At 43.4% G+C, this 15,664-nt stretch overlaps 1 protein-coding gene across 2 annotated transcripts in view; it reads right to left on the bottom strand.

The window, feature by feature from the left end:
• Positions 1 to 1,062: 1,062 nt before the first annotated feature.
• The window catches only part of CALN1 (calneuron 1), a 234,738-nt gene continuing 220,136 nt past the window's right edge, over positions 1,063 to 15,664 (bottom strand). For both annotated transcript variants that reach the window (XM_026708568.2, XM_087926293.1), the window contains exons 5-6: positions 6,209 to 6,362; positions 1,063 to 2,025 (exon numbers count right to left, since the gene is read on the bottom strand). In XM_026708568.2, the coding sequence (XP_026564353.1) occupies positions 1,898 to 2,025; positions 6,209 to 6,362 (282 nt within the window). In that variant the 3' untranslated portion in view covers positions 1,063 to 1,897. The remainder of the gene's footprint in view (positions 2,026 to 6,208; positions 6,363 to 15,664) is intronic.

Raw genomic sequence — 15,664 nt, 5'->3', positions numbered from 1 at the left:
CACATATACACAAACTCACCAGAAACTAAGCTTGACTTTATATGTACATAGACCACACACATACACACCCACTGTAAGATTTGCTTATCGGTCCAATAGACCAGTGATAGACTACTCCTTGCTGCAGATTTCAAACCAGAAGCTTGTAGCTTAACATGAAGGATTTTGTGGCTTCTTGCACTGAGCAAGGAGTCAGGCTGGATGACTTATGAGGTCCCTTCCAATTCGTCCAAGTGAATTCACTCAGTAGAATTCATTTCAATGTGTGCATCTATGCACCCCCTCCATACATACGTGTGCTAGGAAAGTTAAGGAAAATGCAAAGAAGGGAGAAGTAATATTGTGGCTACACTCCTGCCTATGGCTCCCCGAGAATTATGTCCATACAGTTTATTTCATAGAATTATGGATAGTTCACACAATATACTGAACGCTAAGCTAGTCAAACAGGCTGTGTCTCCATATTACATTATCCCCCAGCACCATCCCAGATATAAACTGAGGTCACCTCAAACCTGGCCCACCAGTGCTTCATTTGTAATCGATCTGGTTTAACCTCACAGATAGAAGAATCATCATTCAATTTGAGGGAGCTTAATCAGAGGAAAGTCACAAGGGTTACAATCTCACCCACATTGTCTGGGGGACACCGAAGGTATGGAAGATAAATTCTGGCGCCGGTTTCTAGAACAATTTCCTCTCCTTATCACATATCACCAAGCTGTTCCTGGCTACTGGTTGACTGAGCTATCTCCACCTTTGCAATTAAGGCTATTATGGTCTGTGGTGGTGGACCAATCCATGCTGTCTTTACTCTCACCGAAAAAACTCAACTGAGATGTCCATCCTAAAGCAGGAACAACCTCACATCAGGTTTCAAGACACCTGGCACTTCCTTGATCCATTTTAAAACCTTACACTACAGTCATACACATATATTATTTACCTCCAGGATCGTTGTAGCAAAATGTGCTAAGATAGTAAGCTGGGAGCAACCTCCAAAATTCTGTTTGGAAATTTTTGTGTAAGACAGATTTGAATAAGATCAATAGAGACTGTATATTGAATATGAAGCTATTTATACATTGGATCAAGGCGCCCAATAACTTTTTACAGCATTGTTGGAAAACAGGATAGGAAGACTCTGCATCGGCTTTTGTGAAACGCCCAGCATAACTTCATTTTCCTTACATAAAAGTGTTGATGGGAAAGCAGGAAGTGGATGAGTGGAATGCACTGGTTCAAAAACACAAAACACTGGACCAGTCTTATGTCTCGTAAATGAAGAACAAAACTTCTCTGAACCGACATCATTCATATTCGTGTCTCCAGACACGGATTTTTTCACCGGTTCCTTCAGCACTAAGGACTTGAATCAAAAACCCGAAAGTCAGATGAAATTGTAGAAATCATGGTCGTGAACTTGCTGTGGTGATGTGGACGACATTCTGTTTCCAGGAACGTGGGACATTTAAAAACAGATGCATGAAAGTGTCCTGGCCAGTAGGCGACCCTACCACGCAACCAGTGCTGAAACTTGATCAATGCATCTTTGTTTTCATCTACTGCTACCACATCAAAAATATAATTCAGGGCTTATGGTTTTCTTTTCTTTTTTATTGCATTAGGAAACGAAAAAAAAAAAAAACCATTAAAGCATTAAGACAGCCCTTTGATGTCCCTGCCAAGAGGATATGGTTGATTTACAGATATGCTGCCGGATACAGTTTCCTTGCCGGAATCGTTCCTCTTAACCTTCGCGCTCATTCACAAGTGCTCTCTCTCTCTCTCTCTCTCTCTCTCTCTCTCCTTTGCCCGTTGATTTGAAAGTTGATCAGGGAGAAAGTTCACCGGGCAGCATGCGCATGCGTGGATCATTTGTTTCACAGTGTTATGGCTACTCCATGCCACTTCGGAGGATCTGATTGGCTGCGATCAACATGACGCTGATAATAAAGGCCATAGCAAAAGCGCATATTAAACTCTTCCGTACGCAGGTCTGTCGATTTTGTTTCTGGGAATGCACTAAAAAGGGGGAGGGTGGAAGAGGAGGGAGAAGAGTTAAAAAGTTAAAAATCAATGCTTTCTGTTTTAATAAGAGACACTTTTTATCTGGAGCAATTTTTATCTGGCTTATAAAAGGGGAATCAAATAGCTGTTCTGATCCAGCTCGCCAAAGACGACAAAGCCTCTGAAGTTAACTCAAAGATTCCTTTATTAAGAGTGCCAGCACCCGCAGCACAAAGTTTCTCTCTCACCACAGGCTAACAAATCTGCCCAGCTGAAGATGAATAGTTGTCTGCCATATCTATTAATCTCCACCCCCTGCCTTTTATCCCCAGAGCTAGGGTGGGGCTTCGTTAGCAGCGGTGGCTCTTCCTTCCCAAGGACCGGCCCAGAGATTTCCACTGCTCTCCTCTCCTCTGCCTTCTGTGCATTTGTGTGTCAGTCACTGGACCCAGCTGTTTCTCCTCTTCCTCATCAGCCGCCTCCAGACCTGGGGGCTATTGACTCTCCATCTGAGGGCTGACGGACAGCCCAGGCACTCTCTCTCCCTCCCTCTTTCCCTCCCTCCCTCTCTCTGTGCCAGCTCCATTCCCTCTTCCCCCTTGGAGCTCTCAGGTTGTCTTGATGCTGATCCTGTCTCCCATGCCTCCTCCTCCTGTGATTCGGCTGCTAGAGGGGCCAGCAGCTGACAGGCCACAACAATAGCCATTGCAGCATCACTTAGGATTTATATATTACTTCAACATGCTTTACAGCCCTCTCTAAGTGACTTACAGAGTCAACATATTGTCCCCAACAATCGGGATCCTCATTTGACCAAGCTCACATGAATGGAAGGCTGAGTCAACCTTGAGTTGGTCAGGATTGAACTCCTGGCAGTGGGCAGAGTCAGTCTGTAATACAACTCTAACCACTATGCCACCAAAGCTTTCTTCCATGAGATTGCCACCCAGGGAAAATAGATGTAGCTCAGGGTTGAATCATGGCACTCTAGAGATGGATAGTATTTACTAAGTATACAGAAGTAAAAAAATGACACTGTAATTTTACTTTGCAATTTACTGCATTGAAAAAAGTTAGAAAACAATGCTTTCCCCCTTTCTTTTTTTTCCATTATCCCATACTTGTCCCTTTCTTTTCCCTTCCCATTTCCCTACTATCTTTATTTTCATTTCTATTTTAAAACATACAGTTATAGAATCATTGGGCTGGAAGGGACTTTGGAGATCTTCTAGTCCAACCTCTTGTGGTCAGCCGGCAGCCTGCGGAGCTGGCAGCAGAGTCGGACAGTGGAGAGGAACATGGGCCAGCCCTGGGGTCTGGGGAGGGCTCAGACAAGGGATCTGTGTCCAATACAGAGATGGAGCCAGGGCCATCTGAGAGTTATGTATGAATTCCAGAGCCTCCAGACTCTGATATCAACAAGGCAGAGGAACAGGGGGAGCTTGTTCCCAGTGCACACTTGCACAGAGCTGCCATTTAAGACAAAAGGGGTGACTTGGGAATAAGGCTTGGAGACGATTGGCTCCTCCCATAAGATATAAAGGAGGAGAGAGGGACATGAGCCTTTGCAGGAAGCAACTTTGTTCGTTCTGGTCGGTTTAAAATCTGAAACTCCTTGTTGACTTTGTGCTACATTTGGCCTTGTACAGCTAATGGGCAATTTAGTTGTTGGCAGTATTTCAAGGGAGATAAAGGTGGGTGCTTATCAGCCTTATCCCAAAAGACTGTGGCAAACTTCTGTTGGAATATTCATAAACTGTTTGGGATTCATTATGGGCTGTGAATGCATATAATTCACAGCTGTTGAAATAAAACAAAAGGTTTTGGGGAACTGCATGTGATTGTTACTGTCTCAGGAAGCCTTGGTCAGAATAGAACCCTCCTACTCAAGCAGGTGACCCTATACTATTCTGGACAAATGTCTGTGCAGTCTCTTCTTGAAAACCTTTTATTATTTATTATAATAATCCTAAAAAACATCTGAAATTAAAAAAAATGGATTCTTGGTGCAATGGATCATTAGCGTGACTTAATAATGTTAATTTTGCCTTACAATAAAAAGTCTACAGGGAAAAAACAACAACTTTAGAGAGCACCAAAAGACCAACATCTTCCAGGGGATCTTTTAAAAACACTCTCGAAAGGAAAGTCAGAAAGAAAGAAGCACTAAGCCACATGATGGCAGTAGATCCTGACAATTTATTCAACTACTAGGTCCACATGTTGTGCAAAGCCATGATTTAAGAAATTTGTTAAATAAACCACATTTGGGATGAATTCTAACTACTTGTCCATGCAGTTTATCAAACACAATAAATAGGTTTAGTCACCACACTCAGCCATGAGCATGGTGGCTTCATGCTATCTCCGACCTTAGTCTATGATTTGCAAACTTGGTGCCTGAGTAACAGATCTGATTTTTTTAAAAAGTATGATTGGGGATCTTTTTTTTTTTTTTCTGAAATAGGATTGCCATGTGTTTTATCTGACAGAGAGCAATCCTCTATTGCAGGGGTGTCAAACTCGATTTCATTGAGGGTCACATCAGGGTTGTGTTTGACCTCAGGGGGGCTGGGGGACCTTGGCTGGGGTAGGCATGGCCAGCTTGACATCACTTGTGTCGGGGGCACCTTTGGTGGCCAAGTGCTAAGGAAAGACTTCCCTCAGACCCTTCCTCACACCCATTAAAATCTCCTTCCTTCCTTCCTTCCTTCCTTCCTTCCTTCCTTCCTTCCTTCCTTCCTTCCTTCCTTCCTTCCTTCCTTCCTTCCTTCCTTCCCTTCCCTTCCCTTCCCTTCCCTTCCCTTCCCTTCCCTCTTCATTCTCCTTCCTTCTTCCTTGCCCTCTTTCCTTATTTTTCCTTCCTTGATCTCTTCTCATCTTCCTTTCTTTTTCTTTTTCTTTCCTCTTTCCCGTTCTCCTTTCCTGTCCTTTCTTGCATGCTCAAACGCAAAAGGGATACATTGCTCCTTTTGTTTTGTTTTTAGTTTGTTTTGCTAGCCTTCTGCCACTGGAAATGGAGCTCAGGGTAGCCGTGTGCAGCCCCCCCTCCCCCCCTCAGCTCCGTTTTTGCTGGCAAAGGCACAGTGGGCTGGTCCTTTGCTGTTTCCAGAGTGGCCCGCAGCCCAGATCTAAGCAACCCATGGGCCAAATCCATCCTGCGGGCCTGCTCTATTGCAACTTTTTTCAACTCGAGCTCCATCAAAGAGGTAGACTTCAGTGTCCAGAATCTTTCATATTGCTACGAGATATTTCATTGTTCTGTCTAGGAGGTTATACACCAATGCTATACCTAACAGGTTGTTCATTCTTAGTTTGTTTTAAAGGTAAAAGAACCACAAAAAGAGAGAGGAATCAGAGCAATGGCCTTTGGTGGTTCCTTCCCTTTATTAAATAGTACAGCTCGGCTCTATTATGTTGAACAGAACATATTCCATATAGGATTAGACTTGTGAATGGTTGCTTAGTGACTATTCAAACTTATAAAAGATCCCCCAAAGGTACTTATGGCCTGGATTCAAATTTTGGATGGTATTCCCCCCCCACCCGCCTCCCACGGTCATATTTTAGATGCTTGACAACTGACCCTCATTGATGGTTGTTTTCAGTGTCCCTGGAGTGGCAGAGTCAAAAGAGGAATCACCCTAGAATCTCTACATAGACACAAAACATGATTCAGTCCATCCCCTCTTGACTTTCATTAACCCTTATCTAGCACCAAAATAATGCTAATTGTTAGTTGAATGGATTCCTGTGCACAGTGCATAGTTCCATTAAATCAGTTTAACTGTAAATTCATGCGTTGTTATGGTCTTTCACATCTTATAGTCCGACAATCATGTAAACACAATTTATGATGTTCTTTGCTGGAAACCAGTGTTTACTTCTGGTTTCCAGCAAAAAAAAAAAAAAAAAATAGCCATTGCAGACAAGCCATGGCATTCATTTAATGATTGTACCATTTGCTTTACGAAGATCACATTTAATTAACAACTACTGCCAAAAATGGAAAATCAGGCTTGGTTGCGTGATTGGCTCAACTTACAACTTTCAAGACCTATGACAGAAATTCCAGGCTTCTGTATGGGAGAAAGTTGAGGATTACCTGGACAAGCGAAACATTCCACTTATTCTATGTGCTCTATGAGGAAGAAGAAAGTCAAATCATTTATGTGCTCAATGTATGACAGAAACCCACCTTCAAATTCTGTTTGACAGTTACCAGAGTTCTCATTTAAACTCTCCTCTTCATTGATGATAATATTTTCAATGTCCTTCATTGTTAAGTGATCCTGGAACGCATGGTAGAGGATGTGTTTAAGCTCCTCCAGTGTTATCCGTTGCATGTCAAACTGGGGAGAGAAAGTGAGATTTTAGTCAGATTTTAGTTTGCCTAAAAACACTGTCAAATGTTCTTGCACTTTGTTCAAGTCTGCTCCCTTCCAATTTCATAAGAAATCTACGCCCATGAAGAAATGGCCTCTTCTTTGTTCTAAGAGCTTTTCAGAGCAAAATGAAGCTTGGTGTTTAGTCAGGGAAATGGGACTTGCTGCCCTCCCAAATCCAATAACCAACTTTTATTAGTCTAAAATTGTACAGCTCCTGGGATATCTCCAGGGTGTCTGTGAAATCTGTACACACACACACACACACACACACACACACACACGTTTGGTTTTATCCTAAAGCAGTGATGGCAAACCTTTTTCTCGTCACCTGCCAAAAGTGCATGCATGCGCACCTCCACCCATAATGCAATGTATGTGTGACCCCCCTGACCCCTGTGCATGTGCGTGCAACCCCCTGCGCATGCACCATGTGCCCCTGTTCATGCACATGTGACCCCCCCTGCAGCGAGAATCTCTACGCATGTACGCAGGACCCCCTGGACGGCCCCTGCCCCCTGCATATGCGTGCACATCTCCTGCATGCGCCTCTCCCCCCACGCATCTGTGGCAGATACCCGACAATCAGCTGGCTGGAGGGGCGCACATGTGCGCATGCACCGTAGGGCTGTTCCAGATGACCTCTTGCATGCCACCAGAAATGGCTCTGTGTGCCAATTCTGGCACACATGCCATAGGTTTGCCATCACGGCCTTAAGGTACCCTTCTGAAGAACTTGTAGCAAACATGACGGTAGGAAGGTTAGCTGGATGGACCTTTGGAGGCTGACCTCCTCGGTGTGAGATGCAACCCTGTGGCTATGGAATCTATGCAGGCACATAATTTCTTTGGTTATGACAGGTCATGAAGCGTCATTTTGAAGAACTGGCCAGAGTCATGTCTATATGGAGAACATAGACAGGAACAGATAGTCTTCTAATCAGGAGTGGGATTCTACCGGCTCAGACTGGTTCGGACGAACTGGTAGTTCCAGTGATCATTTGGCCTCGCCCCTGCTCTTTCCTGTCCTTTATTCCCTTGTTTTGGAGCACAGCTGATTTGCACGGCAGCGCACTTTTGCCATGCCTCAGCTGTTTTATTCACCGGGGCTGCAGTGGAAGGTAAGTATTATAGCTGAAAATGGGGTGTGTTTTTTTTTTAATGGTGTGCATGTGTGCAAAATGGGCGTTTGGTGAGTGTGCATCTGGTCACCAAACCGGTTGTTACACCTGTTGAATCACTGCTTCTAGTGTCTGTGGAGATTCTCCAATCATCCAGGTCATGGTTGTCCCAAAGGTACTTTTCCAAAAGGCAAAGAGACTTAACTGAACCGAAGAAGCTTTTCGGATGAGAAGCAAAATGTTTTTAAGGAAAAAAAAAACAAGGAAGTCCAATCGCCTTTTGGAAAAGTAGCTTTGGGGTGGTCTTCTAGTCCAACCCCATCGGAACAGGGCACCCAAGACTCCATACCCAACACAAGGAAGGAAGCATTTTATCCTGATATAGCAAAAGATTGGGTCTCCTGGGTTGGATGAATCCAATAGTGACGCATATACATATATATTATAATTATGAATAGATACATAAACATCTAACTTAAAAAAACCTATAATTCACTTCTTAGAATTCTTTATTTATTGATCAAGTGTGATTGGACACACTAGGAATTTTTCTTGGTGCAAATGCTCTCAGTGTACATAAAAGAAAAGATACATTTGTCAAGAGTCAAGAATCATAAGGTACAACACTTAATAATAGTCAGAGGGCACAATAAGCAATCAAATCATACTAGGAAACAGTTGTGATGACTCAAGAGTGTAATACAAACGTAACAAAATCCAAAACGTAAATAAATATCCTTTATTGCCTCCAACTTGGCTCCACTGTTCAATAATACTCAGCTGGAGATAAAACGTACTCAAAAATAGTCTTCAAAAGAAAGCAATACAGTCCGAACTTAATGAGCAGATAGAGGTGAAATAAAAAACCAAACAAACTACAATGATGAAATGTCCACAATGAAACAGGAGAAGTAATTACCAACTTCAAGGAGATAACAAGGCACAGTCTGTTGGAAGGACACCAACCAAGATAACTTCAGCCCAAAATAATACACGCTTTGCTTCTGGCAATGCTGTGTTTTAACCTCTCTCTTATATACTCGTCTCCCCAGCTGTAACCAATGAGGAGGATCATTGCCACTTCCTCTCTCGCAAGCCAAGTTGTTGCCTTCTCCTTTACTCCCTGCATGTCCTAGGATGCAGAGGGGATGGGCATGGTTCTTCCTCTGACTGCCCAGCCGGCCTCAGCCCTTCTCCAGCCTCCTCCACAACCTCCGGAGCCACACCTCCACTCCCTGTCGGCTGTTCCTCCTCTCCCTCAGAGTCCGACTCTACCAAGGGCATGACAACAGTCAATATAGATCGTAAGGATACAATTGACAAAGTTACAGTCATACAGTCACAAATGAGAGGGGATGGGTGATAAGGAGTGATGAGAAAATGAATAGCAGTTCATATAGTACAGACTTTGTAAACTTCGTAAACTTTGTAAAGTGAAGACTCTGTCCTTTACTTTCCTCATAGACCCATTAACTATTTCTTATTCTTTTATGCCATTGCAATCGTTATTTGAAGATTCTGTCGTCTCCTTTTATTTAATCTATCAAATCCCTTTATCATTTTTGCAATAACATTTCGGTGGCAACATTTGAAGCGGTCAGGGAAATGAGAAGCTCCACTGAAAACTCATAATATCTATTGGTGAGCTCTCCATGGATTCTGTATATTTCTGTGAATTAGCTATCGTAGGATGCAGCTCAACAAGGAGAAAGAAATCTAAAACCTCTGGATGGTAGTGGTGATGATGACAAATAACAATAGCACAACAACTACACAGGTAGTTCTCAACTTACAACAGTTCATTTTGTGACTGTTCAAAGTTACAACAGCACTGAAAAAGGTGACTTGGGGCTGTTTTTCATAATTACAACCTTTGCAGCATCCCCTTTTGATCATGTGATCAAAATTCAGATGCTTGGCAACTGGTTTACATTTATGACCTTTTCTATGTCCCAGGATCATGTGATCCCCTTTTGCAACCTTATGACAAGCAAAGTTAAAAGGGAAGACAGATTCACTTAACAACCAGGTTACTAATAGATCATCTGCAGTGATTTACTTAACAACAGTGGCAAGAAAAGTTGTAAAATGGGGCAAAACTCACTTAACAAATGTCTCACTTAAGAACATACATTTTGGATTCCACTGTGGTCATAACAAAGCACTATAAAGCAGTATATAAGTCTAAGTGCTATTGCTATAACTCGAGGACTAACTGTACAGAAACCAAGTGGCATATAGCGTAATGTAGCACAAATACAACCTATGCCAAATATCAAATCCTAAACTCTAAAGCTGGTTGGTGCCGGTTACACATTTCTAAAGAGTGAGCTTGATAGAAGAACTGGAAAGGTTATTTTCCTGTTCCCCACAAGAGGTAGCCAAACACATTAAAAAAAAAAAAAAGCTCATGAACTGTGGTTGTCACGAACGACACTGGCTTTTTATAGTAACTCCAAATGTGGGAGGAAAAAAAATGCAGAGTTTGTAAATCACCCAAGTTAGGACTTGGTAAGCCAGCCAGTCAGGTGGGCCTCACTGTCAACCATGGATGATAAAAGGATAAAACTTTAGCAATTGATTGATTGCTATTTTTAGGAGTGTCTGTGTAGGTGAACTGGTTGGGCGGGTGAGCTTTTTGGCATTATAGCATAGGTTTCATTGGGTCACAAAAAGAAAACTTTAAAAAAAAAGCCCTTGCAATTATTACGTAGAACTCCACATTGCATAAAGATCATCTTTTAAAATAGAAATAGAACGCTGATCTTGTGGATGAAGGATGAAAACAGCTGGAAATGAATGGGAATTGTTTTCAAATTATTTGGAGGGTCAGAAACTGTGCTGAATGCTCTTAGTTTCAGATACAAGGTATACGGTGGTTACAACCAGTTGATGGTGGTTACGTCCACACTGCCAGAGATAAAATACAGTACAAGTATTCCTCACTTACTGATTAAAGTTGGGACTGGTAACACTTTTGCTAATGATCATCATCATCTTTTAACAACCTCATAATCCCTTTCAGGGTGGAGTCTGAGCAACTGAACGGAGCTAGCAGAGTGTTTGAATGGCTGGATGCCCTTCCTGTCACCAACGTGGAGCTTTGTTTAGAAGATATAACCTCAGTGTGCCCAGAGAGAGATAAATATCTGCCTCTACCTAGGATTGAACTCACAGCTTCCTGGTTGTGAGGCAAGAGCTCCACCTCTAGGCCACCGCACCACTCCAACACTTTTGCTAATGATGCAGTCATAAAATAGAATATCATGTGACCATGCCTGAGTTACAATGTCAGTTAATCAGTTCTACCTGAAGTTTAGCAAACTACCAGGGGCCATTAAGCACAATGTCACATGACCGTGACTTGTGACTTCCTTCTGGCTTCCCCATTGACTTTGCTTGTCACGGTTGGAAATTGGCAGGGAAGGCTGCAAATACACATTGGGATGTTTCAATGGCTGCAAATTGGAGGACTGGTCATAAGTCTCCCTTTCAGTATTTTTGTAACTTCAAATAGTCACAGAACAAGTGGTTGGTGGAAGAAGGTTAGAACTCACTTTTTTTGGCTATGCTTCAGCAAGTGACAAAACGTAATTGCCTTTAGCAATTCTCAGAAGCTAAGAATAATCCTTGTTATTTAAGTGGATTCCAGGACAGTTATCGATATCAGAAAGATTGCAGAAGGAGAAAATTGTGTTTTCTTCTATATTGTTGTCAGGAAAACAACACAGAAACTGGACTTAACTTAAAGGACACATTGTTTGGTTTCAGACATTAAGTAATATCAGCCCCAGTGAGGATTTGGATGGGAGACCACCTAGTGCAGGCTTGTCCAACCTTTCACCTTCCCTGGGCTACATTAGAAGATGAAAATTTGGTTTGGGCCGCACATAAAATACAATAACAGTAACGATATCTGATCATCCAAAAAAACCATAGAAAACATTTTTTTTCATAAGATATCATAAAAATAGTCAACCAGGGAGAAAGGAACACGGGGGAGCTCGCCCGCCTTGCGCCTACCTCTCCTCCTGCAAATGGCCCGGCTGGATGCGGCAGGACTGGAAGGCAAGGACTGGGAGGCTCGGTGCACCACCAGCAGCAGCAGCAGTAGCAGCAGTGGCGGCGGCAGGAGCGTTGGCAGAAGCCGCTACAACAGCTCTGGAGGCGGCAGCAACAGCAGCGGCGGGGGCATACGCCGCTACAACAGCTCCGGCGGCAGCAGCGGTTGTGGTGGCAGCAGCGGCAACAGCAGGAGGTGGCGGAGTGGGACTCTTGGGCTGCGGCTGCCTCGGTATGAGGAGCACTCTGACAGCACCCACCTTTTCTGTTGCTGCTTGGCGTGGCGCTCGCCTCACCCCGCCTCGCGCCTGCCTCTCCTCCTCCTCCTTGCTGGCTCGTCCTCTTGCACGAAGGTTGGCGTGGGCACTGGGCCACATTACAAGCCGACCTGGGCTGCATGCAGCCTGCGGGCCGCAGGTTGGACAAGCCTGACCTAGTGTTTTTCAACCATGGCAGCTTGAAGATATATGCATTTCAACTTCCAGAATTCATGTTGGCTGGAGAATTTTGGGAGTTGAAGTCCATACATCTTGCCAAGGTTGAGAAGCATTGAGCTAGATATTTCAGAGCTGTAGGATAGACTGGGAAGTTGGAAACACAAACTGGAAGAGACAACAGCAAGCCATTTCTGCAATACTGCCAGTGTCAGAGTTCCAGCTAACCAACTACAAACCAATAAACTCAGACAAATAATTCCTCAAAGTTTCATTTTATTAGAATTGTCACAGTGACACATCTGGGAAAATCCAGATCTGAGAGTTCCAGGTTTTCCCTTCCCAAAAGAAATTCAAATATTCATCCCTTGCAGTGCACCCACCAGTCCATCACATGGCCCAATCAAATCTTTATCCCAACTGGAGACCTTCCCCCAGACATTCCTCTCCAGGTGCCAGGCAACATGTCCTTGACTCTCTGAGAAAGAATGTTGCTGAGTCTAATCTTCCATTTCTCTATTAAATTCCCCCTTCCCAAATTCCCAGGCACTAAATGTGGCAGCCTCAAAGCTTCCAAGTAAAAAATGACATCTAAGGCTGACAGCCAAAGGTAGAGATGTAATCACCCAAAGTGTATATCTACAGTCACCAGAAATCTAACTTAATTTAAGGGTGCCTATATGTATTTTTCATAACGTGTGTGATGACATCATGATGCATCCAACATCACTGTAGTTTCTGACAGATGCCCATCACTTTATCCTAGTTGCACTGCAGACTAAACACCACTTAATACGTTACTCCCTTTCACTTACTCAGTTGACTGTTAAGGTCAAACTATATATTCAGCTCAGCACTGGGTTTCCTATTCAGGCTTTCAAAACAGCGAGATTGGGCCATGATGTCCTTGAGTCTCACTTATCAGCAGTTACAGGTAGTTCTCGACTTACAACTATAATTGGAACCAGAATTTCTGTTCATATGTCCTTGTGGTTGGGTCAAGTTGGACCTCATTATACAACCATGTATTAATGTATGAATTTATTAGAATAATAGCTGGTTTCACTGACTGTTTCATTACCAGGCTAGGTAATATCTTTGACAGATAATCAGAGTTGGAAGGGACCTTGGAGGTCATCTAGTCCAACCCTCTGCCCAAGCAGGAGACCCTACACCATTTCTGACAAATGGTAGTCCAATCTCTTCTTGAAAGCCTCCAGTGATGAAGCTCCCACAACTTCCGAAGACAAGCTATACCATTGCTTGATAGCTCTCACTTTCAGAAAATTTCTCCTTATTTCCAGGTTGAATCTCTCCTTGTTCAGTTTCCATCCATTATTCCTTGTCTGGCCTTCAAGTACTTTAGAAAATAGCTTGACCCCTTTCTCTCTGTGGCAGCCCCTCAAATATTGGAACACTGCTATCATGTCTCACCTGGTCCTTCTCTTCACTAGACTAGCCATGCCCAGTTCCTGCAACCGTTCATCGTATGTTTAGCCTCCACTCCCCTAATCATCCTAGTTGCTCTTCTCTGCACTTTTTCTAGAATTTCAACATCTTTTTATAGTGTGGTGACAAAAACTGGATGTAGTATTCTAGACGTGATCTTACTAAGGCTTTATAGAATGGTAGTAAGTGGAGTTTAGGGGATGCCAGTGTTCTTCTGTTTATCAGGGCTTCAGGTGTGGGCGTGTCAAGTAAGAGCCTTGTAATGGGTCTTGTGATAAGGAGATTACATCAGGTCAGGGTCATTGGGAGGTGAACTTTGGTGGGTTGGGTTGCATGGGTTGGTTGAGGGTCTGTGTTAACTGTGTGCTTGATCTGGATCCTGAGGGCTTTGTAGGTTGGTTCTAGGTCAGTGTGTCTTTGGATGGAATTTTTTGTGGAAGGCCAAGCTTTGATGAACTCACAAGCACGGCGGGTGATAGCGTGGCCAATGATTTTTATGTTGCTCCAATTGAAGTGGCACTGTTTGGTGTCAATGTGGGTAGAGATTAAGGATTTGGGATTGTGGCGTTTCACTTCCAGCTGATGTTCGTGGATCCTGTTTTTTTTATTGATGTGATGTACAATTGGTTGCAATGGTTACAGTTGATTCTAGAGATTACATTGTTGGTAGTACTTAGGAGTCAGGGGCTTAGGTATTTAGTATACCACTGAGTCACGGTGGCACAGTGGTTAGAGTGCAGTACTGCAGGCTACTTCTGCTGACTGTTGGATGCCTACAATTTGGCAGTTCAAATCTCACCAGGCACAAGGTTGACTCAGCCTTCCATCCTTCTGAGGTGGGTAAAATGAGGACCAAATTGTTGGGGGCAATATGCTGACTCTGTAAACCGCTTACAGAGGCCTGTAAAGCATGGTGAAGTGGTATATAAGTCTAAGTGCTATCGCTATTGCTATAAACATGAGTCTGAAAGCTCCAAAGATAAAACCTCTGGTCCCAGTGACCGACCCAGATTGGATCCTGCAACATTATCCTGGGACACGTATATTTGCCTTCATTCACGATGGATCCTAATTGTGCATTCAAAACTGGGCGTTTTTGCACACAGCATGGAGCAGACTTTCTACTTCTCTACCTTCCTTTCCAAGTTCAGAGACTGGTGTTCAGGACTCAATTACACCTCTCTGCCCACCATGTGGAAGCATTCCCTGCTGATTCTTTTTTTTCTCAACCTGCTGTTTCCCCAGTGCTGAGAATTGTTTGTCATGATAGAAACCAACCAGGACCACCAACAACCCCAAAAATAGCAACTGCACCAAGCTGATTCGCCTGGCCTTTTTGGCATACACCGCTGTTTAGTTCTGAAAGGTGTTTTAATTTGTAGAACTACGCATCATTTCCTGCCGAGCATGTTTCTGCTTTGGCAACTTGCCCTTCTTGGAGTCATTACCAGAATACTAATGAGATGGTTACCATGGAAATCAAAGCATTATTTGTTGCTGTATAAGTCCCCGATTTTTATGAATCCCAAGGTGTGGACTGTCTCACTGATGAAAGAGCTGCAAACCTGGGCAAAATCTCTCTCACACACTTACAACACGTGTAAAACCCTAGCCCAATACCCTGTCACGAGGAACAGAATCCCCGAAACCTGAAGCCACAAAGAAGAGGGAGGACAAGCTATTCTCCAAAGGACCCAAATGTTAGATCTCGGGTACAGATGACAAGAGGCTGGTCCAGCTCGTTCAACTTTATTTTATTCTCTCTAGAAAAACGCGCGTCACTGTGGCTGCGGTAGCCCTTGATATAGCCGAGCTAGCCGCAGCTTCAACCGGTGGAGGCTGTTTGATTTTTCCCGCTCTTGCGATTTCAACCCATAGGCGGTAACTACGCTAATATCTAACACCGAAGGCAGGACAAGAAACAATGGATGGGAATTAGTCAAGGAGAGAAGCACTCTAGAACTAGAACTCAGGAGAAATTTCCTGACAGTTCGAACAAATAACCAGTGGAATGGCTTGCCTTCAGAAGTTGTGAATGCTTCAACGAAGGAGGTTTTTCAGAAGAGATTGGACAACCATTTATCTGAAATAGGGTTTCTTGCTTCAGCGGAGGGGTGGATTAGAAGACTTGCAAGGTCTCTCCCAGCTTGGTTATTCTGTTCTGTTCTATTATGAAAAATGTTTCAGAAAAATGAGTATTTTA

This window comes from Pseudonaja textilis, chromosome 1 (genome assembly GCF_049901715.1).
Source record: "Pseudonaja textilis isolate UNSWEBS1 chromosome 1, rPseTex1.2, whole genome shotgun sequence".
Classification (NCBI taxonomy): Eukaryota; Metazoa; Chordata; class Lepidosauria; order Squamata; family Elapidae; genus Pseudonaja; species Pseudonaja textilis.
This window is presented reverse-complemented; position numbering and strand designations above follow the sequence as displayed.